The sequence below is a fragment of the Amaranthus tricolor genome, chromosome 5 (genome assembly GCF_026212465.1).
Source record: "Amaranthus tricolor cultivar Red isolate AtriRed21 chromosome 5, ASM2621246v1, whole genome shotgun sequence".
Taxonomy (NCBI): domain Eukaryota; kingdom Viridiplantae; phylum Streptophyta; class Magnoliopsida; order Caryophyllales; family Amaranthaceae; genus Amaranthus; species Amaranthus tricolor.
The window spans coordinates 28,171,195-28,181,052 of NC_080051.1; the positions used below are offsets into that span (position 1 = coordinate 28,171,195).

The 9,858-nt window shown below is 32.8% G+C and overlaps 1 protein-coding gene across 3 annotated transcripts; it reads right to left on the reverse strand.

Annotated features, from left to right (window-relative positions):
- Window positions 1–390: 390 nt before the first annotated feature.
- On the reverse strand, window positions 391–6,805 carry LOC130812871 (uncharacterized). Of its 3 annotated transcripts, none has more exons than XM_057678498.1 (7): window positions 6,258–6,805; window positions 5,026–5,086; window positions 4,831–4,925; window positions 4,717–4,750; window positions 2,693–2,747; window positions 2,559–2,601; window positions 391–761 (listed from the first exon to the last, which is right to left on the reverse strand). In XM_057678498.1, exons 1-7 carry the CDS (start codon window positions 6,435–6,437, stop codon window positions 690–692), a joined length of 540 nt encoding a protein of 179 aa, XP_057534481.1. In that variant the 5' UTR covers window positions 6,438–6,805; the 3' UTR covers window positions 391–689. The 3 variants fall into 3 exon arrangements, with proteins under 3 accessions (XP_057534481.1, XP_057534482.1, XP_057534483.1); XM_057678499.1 differs by having other exon boundaries at window positions 391–904; XM_057678500.1 differs by having other exon boundaries at window positions 391–2,127.
- Between the last annotated feature and the right edge of the window lie 3,053 nt (window positions 6,806–9,858).

Genomic DNA, 9,858 nt, shown 5'->3' on the forward strand with positions numbered 1-9,858 from the left:
ATGAGAAGGGTAAGAAGGACTCTACACCCTTAATTTCACTAAAATAAAAAAAATTTATGGTCACGATTGAGCCAAAAACACATAATTGTAAAAGTAACTATGTTACAAAAAAAAATAACTATGAAATAATTTTTAAAATGTTCTTAATTTATAACATAGTGTCCTTTTTTGTATATATAGTAACAAAACAAAATCAAACAAAAATTCTTCTCATCCTTCTTATTTGATCCCCTCTCTCTCTCTCTATATATATATATATATATATATATATATATTATATACTAAAAAAATAGATGCAAAAGAGTCTATGGATCGAATCTGGTCTCAAAATTATGGACCCGAATTCAAACCCTTAGGTCATGAATCCAAACCCAACCTGGACCTATAGAATTATGATATAAGTGGATCCAAACCCTGAAATTAGGATCGAGCCAAACCCTTAGGGTCCAATATTACATACGTGTATAATACTTCGAAATATATAAATTTTAGGGACTAACATTGGGAATTCGGGTCTATGAGAGCATTATTTTGGGAAAATATTACATATGTAAAAGAATACACTTGGACAAATGCCCCACCATTGGACACCATGATAAGAGCACCATCAACTAAAGACAAACACTTATTATACAAGTATATAGAGCTGGTAGAAGTATAATACTTCACATAGCAACATTCAATGCCCACTATATTCCATTAAGAGTAACTACTACTCTGCGTGGAGTTGGATGATCACGATGCTCGCACAGCCATATCCCCTGAGTCACAATATTCACAAACACCAAATTACTTGGAAAATTAGGCAATAAAAACAGCAGAAATGACTTCAGAAAGAGCTAAACCAAGTAAACCGCCAAGGATGCCACAATGTTGCATGCATTACTTGTTACTCCCTCCCTTCCTATGAAAATGCACCCGAAATGTTTTGGGTGAAATTTAGTAGAAAGGGTAATTGAGTTGGAGAATAAGGCAATAAACAAGTGGATGATAGAAATGAATTGTTAAAATGGAGAGAAATAATAAGTTTGTGAATATGATTAAAAGAAAAAAAGTAGGACAATTGCCAAAAAGAAAAATGGTGCAAAATGAGTGGATTAAACTAAAATGGAAAGCGATGCAAATTGAGAGGGACAGAGGAGTATATATCTTGCCTTCACATTGGAGACATTTACTCAATAGCTCAGAATTATAGTTAAATAATCAAATATCAAATTTTAGATAGTAGAGCAAATGAACTAATAATACTTGGCATAAGGCACTTTTATAGTACTATACTTCATCGCTACTGATATAGTAAAATTAAGTTTTTGTTCGGTATTATTTTCAGTTCGTATTTTTGAAAAAGTAAAAACAAATTTGGTTTTCCACTTATCCAAAAAAAAAACAAAACAAACCTATTGCTATTTTACTGCGCTAATATTTTCTTCTTGCTCACATTGAAACAAGGGAAATGATAAATACAAAGGAAGTAAACAAACATCAAATTGTTTCTCGAAAATAGATTTGTCTTATGATTTCAATTCAACTTATAAAATAAAAGTGTTTAATACTTAACTTTCACCAAAATATTTCTACTTTTTACTTCTAATACACAACCTAACTCCCAAAGGGTTATATATCATTACCCAAAATAAGCAATTCATATATTTTGTTGTGAAGTCTAGTCATGGAGTATTCTAGGCCTTTATTCTTTCAATTGTCATTTCAGAAATTCGAAGGCAAAATCCCACCTTCACTGCCACCCGGCCATAACTGCTACAACTCGGACATCACCACCATTGCCTCATCACCACTGTAATTGCCACTAACATCATCTATGTTTAATTTCAGCTCCCGAGTCCCGGCTATAAAACATTCATTTACCAGGTTTTTACAAAAACTATTCATTGTTTTCTCGTACTCGTGGATAAGAGGTGAACAGGTATGGAGTAATTGAAAGGGACCGTAGTGCAAAGACAAAGTTCATCGTATTGTATCATATGAACCAACACATAAACGTTTTCAAACTTACTGAACAGATACTATCCACATCTTAAAGGCTAAAAAAATTCATGTTTAAGGCTGGTTCAAGGACATCTCATGGTTTCAGACGATCTTTGATGGTACAACAGCATCAACCCGTTACTGCATCACCGTGGCCATTATCAAGATCGCAACTCAAACCATATTTTTGCACTATGAATGTGACTGAACTAAAATGAAGATAAAGAACAATAGGATGCATGAAAGTAGTGTGTTGTCTTAGATTGAATGGCATTCAACCAAACTCAAGTGAAGTAAACCGAATTGAACTGAACAAAAGTGATTATTGAACCCGTTAAACTGAAAAGAAGCAATTTGAGCTCAAAAAAAGTAGGGGAGAAGAATGGTACTAAACTAATGGAAATAAACTAATCTGAACTGCAAGAAAACTGAAAAGAACATAATCTTCTTATGAGTTATGACACTCTAATTTCTCACCCTCCCACCACCCCTCAATAAAAGTTCCATACCTTTTATGTGTAGTGAACAATAAATGCAACAAAACTAAAGGATGAGATCATAATAGAGGTTACCTGCCAGGTTCCCATGTTAAGCCTCCCGTTACTGATTGGGATCCTGGAAATTCAACAAAATTTGTATAAGCAACCATAAACAAGAACTTCCAGGAAACACGCAAAAATCACAATGAAAGCATTAGAGAGCGTACGTCAAAGCACAGCCAAACATTGATGACTTGATATGAGCAGGCATGTCATCAGGTCCTACAAAAAAGAAGGAATGGCACTCAACAACAGCAATTACAAAGACCAAGTTTCCTCAGTTTCATTTAGCAAGATATGGGAACTGTTCGATATTCTCATGAAATATAAACCATGTTGGATTTCATGTTTACGAGAATAAAAATTTATTGTGACAATAACTCTCGCACTAGGTCAGCATAGATACATCATAGTCAGTCCTATCTCTTGCCATTATGTGATAAAGAAATAAACTATGTGGCAATATGGATTGGGTCAGCATGATAACAAAATAATATAAGTCCTATCTCTTTCCACATCCCCCTCCCATACCCAACTTCCCCCTCCCTACTTTGGAATCTTAATTTGAACATTAAGCCGATACTAGTTTCTAAAGGACAAAACCAATAATTGAATTATAATCAATTTTGACAAAATTATGATTTATCAATTAAAAGCACAACATCACACAGGTCATAGTATAAAAAGTTAAAATTAGTTCAAAAAACAATACCAAAACCTTAATCCCAAAAGATTGAACCTAACAAAAAGAAAAGAGAAAAAGATATGATCTGAAATTTCAGAGAATGCAGTAAGGTAAGCAAGGGGATGTCAAATATGTGATTTACAAAACCTCAATAGGATGCAAATTTCAAATGACATTAATCGAACTGAACCAAACCAGCGCCAAGCTAGCCTTATCAAATCTAATATTTTCTAGGTCATTGATTCACTACCAATAACCAGGAAATGTCTCCTTAGTCTGAGTCACATACCCATTTTCTGCCATATAGAATGACATCAATAAAAACTAAACACAGGCTAACCCCTTCCTCCAAGCCTGTCGGATACAAGCAGGAGATTTAAAGAAAGATATAATATGTACATGAATTAACACAAGCTTCTTAGATTAGTGTCACTCATAATGTTCAGTCGCGTGTAATACAAAAAATCGAATGGAGACATCCATTATATAGCATTATTTTACCATATTGAATATCATATTACATTATTAGCCACCAAGTGTACCAGACACTTGATTTAACATTTTCTCCAGGCAGTTGAAGCAAAAAAAAAAATTACAAACACATGCAACTGTGCCAAAGACCACAGAAGGGATATCTCATGAGTGTTACAATGCGCTTTCAATCCATTGCCGTTTCAAGATGTTAAAAACAATCCATATTATCATTGTGTTTCAAGATGTTAAAAACGAATGCTAGATTCAATTCCACGATAGAGTCAATGATTTATAATTCTTTAGTTTTGGATTATAATCAACTAAATCCAATTTCTTAGTCTCCGTACCAAAAGCCAAAGGGGCTAAGAGAAGTATAATTTAGTAGGAAGGCAAGTTACAAAATCCATAAAACAGACATTAAGCTTTGCATTGATTCCATGGCACCCCACATTTATTCAATCTCAAGCAGCCTACAAGGTGTGCTTGCTAGGGGTAGGGGCTCAAAAGGTTTGAACATGAGGGCTGATGTTTGTAACCAGATGCATTTCCACTAGCCATGTGACCTTGGCATACAACTGAATACACATATAAAAAAATAAGACCAAACACATATTTAGACACTATTGTTTAGAAACTTCCATGTTTACACAATCTAAATAATCAGGTCATAAAATAAACAAGGAAAGATATAGCCCTAACCCAATTTAAAAAAAAAAATCTTGGCAGATCTTTTCTACTCTGCATTTCACATGGAAAAACAATCAAAACATGTTTTAACACCCAAGAGATGACGCTTCTACAACACTATTATGATATTATCGATTCATGTATAGGAACTGAAATACCTTCTAAAGTGATCGGCATGAAACAAACAATAATACAAAGCCTAATTATTATCTAGCATTGTATGTGAGATGAGCAATGATTTGTCTTTGAGAATTAAATAAAATTTATTTGAAAACAAAACAGAAACAAATCAACACATCTCAATATCTGATAACATGTAGTTTGAAGACACAATTTAATACAAACCTTCGATCGTGTGCCTCCATGGAGCTGAACTACCCTGAAGAAATTAATGAAAAATAATTAGCCTCTATAATACAGACAGAGGAAACTAATTCATATCAACACAAGGATGCTGACCTCTGGAACAATCCTGTTGAGAAATGTCTCAGTGTCTTCTTGAACATCAGGATCGTAGTTTTCATTTATGGTCAGAGAAGCACTAGTATGTTGCACTGAAGTATTACAAGTGACAAAAAAGTACAGGAGTGTAAAGTACATCCCTTTGAATTCAGAAGCATTAAAAGTCTACCTAACTTAAAATGAATCCCTTACAGAAAAGATGAGCAAGCCCACAATTGAATTCAGATAAATCTTTTTCAATTTCCTTCAGTACCTGATGTAAACATTCAGACTAAATTATCAGTCGTCTGTTACCAAGAAAATCCATCACATTATTTATAACTAAAAATCGATTCTCATTTGTCAATTGCCATACACACATACTACATGTTTAACTAAATAAGAATTCTTATTTTTTGTAGAATTTAGATTAACATTCAGACTAGGGCACACAAACGAATCCTAATGTTACATTTTATTTATACCTAAATATCAATTTTTATCGGTCATAGACATTAGATTTAAAAAAAGCTTATTTTCCTTTCCTTATATAGAAATAGTAAATATATAAGAAATAGTAAAATCAACATTTATAACTAACATCCATCGACGCCAAAAATATAGTTCTACATCACTGATTCACTTTGTTCCATCCTCACAAAAAAAGATGATACCATATCACAAGACAATGTCACTTCATTTGCACAATCCCATCCCCCTCTGCATCATGCATGACCAAGCTATCCCAATGAATCTGCAAATTTGAAGCAGGTCTAAAACTTGGAAAAAATAACTTTAAAACTTCCCCATACCTAGGGAGTACAAAATCCTGATGTAAGACATTGATATCTTGAAAATGTTCAAAGGCTTCACCACCTTAAAGTATAACATGTGTTCCACCAAACCTACTCCTTGTCTCTCCAAATAGAACTATAGATTTCACCTCGTGGAATTTTCAGACCATAAGTTAACAGCAAATTTTTTTCAATTCATTTGAACATGTATTTAACTGTTTTCTTTAATCACCAAATTTCAATTCATCCCATAACATTAAACAGAAAACTATCATCAAACAGCAAACTATCATCATGACTATGACGCGAGTTACCACAAACAACACAATAGCAAATTTGACATATTTTCAACATTAAATACTAAATTGGTGTTCTTGTTGAATACAAACTCCAACAACAATTAGCCTTTTTTTATGAAATGAACAATTAGCTTAAATTTACAAACAATGGGACCGAGTAAATCCAAATAACGATATGTAAACTCAAACCATATAACCTCAATAATCTATACAATCACAAATAAACTATAAATCGATGAAAAAGATTTTCTACAGAAGGAACTAAAATAGAAATTTATACAATCAAGTACTTTCTCAGCATGAAGAAGACAATATCGGATGAAAATGAAAGCAAGCGAATTGAGAATTATACTTTAGAGGTAATGAGATGACAGCCACGACGATAAGGCGAGAGAGTAATGGTTTTCTGTGCCCATTTCGGAGAAGTCGCCGCCATTGAAGAAGAAGAAGTATCCTTGGCTGGGCTATGAACTGCTCGAACTACTAGATGAGTGGAAAACAATGGTTTTGGCCCCAAAATAGCCGACGCCATATCCAATCACTAACGCTTTTAAGTTACGCACTAGACCCTGCCTTCAATTCCGCGGTTATGTTGCCAGATTTTTTTTTTGTTGTTTTGGATACGTGGATTCGCTTGCTTCATCCGAGTTTGACTGTTGGCTGATTTAATCGGATTTGCATTGAGTTCAAGTAGAAAGATTGGGTTATACTCCCTAGATTTGATTTAAGTGAAATGTTGAATTTAGGTTAAGTTTATGATTTCAAGTTGTATCAAATTGCATTTTAGGGTCACTTTCTGTCTAATTTTGTAAAAGGAACAACAATTAGGGAACAAGATAATTTATTTATTTATATATTTTCAAGTTGATTTAAAGGGTTAAACATGCTCCTTATATTGGAGTTTGGATCAACACAAGGTATTCGAGCATGTGTTTGCGCCACCAGCTCAAATCAATTGCAAGTCACCACATTTCAAGACTACTTTTAGATGAAGTAGGTGTTAACATATTATTCCATTGTATTTTCTAGTCGGAAAAGTTTTATTTAGAGCTGTTCAAAAGTGACCAAATCCGAAAATTCGAACCGAAATCGAAAGCAAAATCGACCCGAAAATGTGTTTCTTTTTTAGCTTTATCGAACCGACATTACCAGATCCGAAGTTGTACCCAAACCGGTTGATAACCGAAAATGGGAAAACTGAACCTTTGCTGTAACCGACACATAACCGTTAACCGAGATTACCCGAACCTAATAATGACCGGCCCGAGTCATATCCGACCCGAATCATGCTCGATCCGGCTAAAACCGATTTAACCCAAACGAAGTTTAAATCGAACTGCTGTAAACCTGAATAAATTTTTAACATAGAAGCATGCTCGACTCATTTTCAATCATCTTATTAGTTATTCTAATAAAGTGATAGATATTTTAATAAATTAAACTTTATAAATACATGGTTTCATATATTTAGAGTTAATAATCAACGATCAATGTTTATTTAACTACTTTTAATCGAATTACTTTATAATTTTAATTTCTGGTCAAACAAGTAAAAGTAACAAAGTAATAATGATCACTAATTGATTTGCACTTTAACTATTTTCCTTTAAGTAAAGGGAATCTTATCATCAATTAAAAAATAACTAACAACTTAATTTAATACTGACTCGATTGATAGTAATTAGTAATTCATGGTCGAGTTCTACTTGAAAAATACCCGAACCCGATCTATACCCGGTAAAACCAAACCAATTATTAACCCATGACAACCCGAGACCGATTGACACTCGACAAGAACTTCAACCGACACCGAACCTGTAACACCCTCAGAATAGGTCGGACTTTTGAAAACACCTTTAATGAAAAACATGAGTCAAAACCTACTCATGGGAGTGTTACCGCCACATCTATTTCTAATAAAATAGATGTAAGGCTTAACGACTAAGAAATAACTTAATAACTTTAAATCCAAAAGAGGGTTTACAACATAAGAGAAGACTGAAACGCAATCTATGTCCATATAAAATTTAAACAACTTAAGGTAAAATTTAAACTGAAATACGACTCTAACAAAAGCTATGTTTCTAGGTGATCCTCACTCCACGATTCCACGCAATCAATAACCTGCAACATAAGAATGCAAGAAAAACAAAGGGAAAAACTCCCAAAATCAGGAAATTGAGTAATTCCAACTCCATCCCGTAAAACGATTAAGTTTGAAAATGATTTTAAAAAAATTAAATATAATCAAATTGAAAATAATTTTAGAAAATAATTAATAGCTGAGTTTAAAAGAAAAACAATTTGAGAAAACAATATATATAATATCACATAAACCAATTTATTAATTTGATATTTAATAATGACAAACACATAATCAAATTTTTTTTTTAATTTGAGGGAACGAGAACCCCAGTAGGCCAAGGCTTTACCCCTATACCTACTTCATCAAGAGGTCGTCACCCCAAATAATTCAAGGCCAGCAGAGTAGTCTCAGGGAACCCTAGTGTGCACACCCCTTCTACTTGGATCACAACAAATAGAAGGAAGACCAAACATCGTATCAAGTATCAGAAATAATAATAATAATACCTGTCGGCAGCTATACTAACCAAACAGGGCAACCTGTTCATCACCCTTATACTTGGATCACAACAAATATAAGAGTTTCATTTCCCTCGAGTTACACTTAACGTGATTTATTAGATTTTTATAATTAGTCGCGATCACGCAAACGTATAATCAAACATACATTATTTATTTTATTTTATGATCATAGGTTTTCCCAAGAAAAATATATCTCAAGAATATTCAATTGCAATATTAAATATCATAATATTTTTCTCCAAAATTCAATATCATTTAAAAAAACATCATTAAAATAATAATATAACTTTTATCAAAATAATAATATAAATATTTCTCTTTCAACTAAATCATATCAAATTTCGTTATCAAAATAATAATATAAATTTCATCAAATTAGTAATTATAAATTCAACTTTGATAAAAAAATAATAGTAACTATAATTTGAGAATATATAAAACATAACATCATATAGAATAATGTCATATAAAATCATGCATCCTATTAAACACATTAATTATCACTTAGCACATAATACTAACGGGATAGTCCTAATTAGATGGACATTGAGAATTACCTTGTCACGCGATCCTAGACAATGTACGCTCCTAATAATCTCTGTCTACGAATTCGCTGTCTTTAATATCAAAATCTTACGTTTTCTTGACTTGAATTTTAAGCAAATGGGAGATGGAGGAAGAGTTTGTAGGATAAAAAAGAAGTGTGAGTAATAATGTGAATGAAATTAAGGGTAATCGGTTTAATTTATAATAGCTAGGTAAGTGAGGTTGATTATAAGGTTTAGAGGGAGGAGTGGGAAGTTATTGTTAATGGGGAGTTATGTTTTCTTTTTTTTTTTAATTTTTTCTGAAATTTATTTATTATTATTATTATTATTATTATTATTATTATTATTTTAAAAAAAAACGGTTGTTACATACACTCCCCCTTAAAACAAAAGTTCGTCCTCGAACTTAAAGTTAACTACTGAAGTTTTAAAAGAATATTGAACGGTTTGATAGACTTGCATCACCCCCCTATTTAAAAAGTTTCGTCCTCGAAACTCAACGTACCTGTTCGAAAAGTTCGGGGTATCGCTTTCTCATGTCAACTTCGGTTTCCCATGTAGCTTTTTCGGTTTGCTGGTTCGTCCATAATATCTTGACCAACTTAATTTCTTTGTTCCGGGTACATCTTGTTTTGGTATCAAGGATTTTTATTGGTTTTTCTTCAAAGGTAAGGGTTTCATCAAGTTCAATGGTTTCAGGTTGTATGATATGGGAAGGGTCTTGGACATATTTTCGGAGTTGGGATACATGGAAAACATTATGGACTTTAGCTAGGTTCATAGGTAGGGCTAATCTAT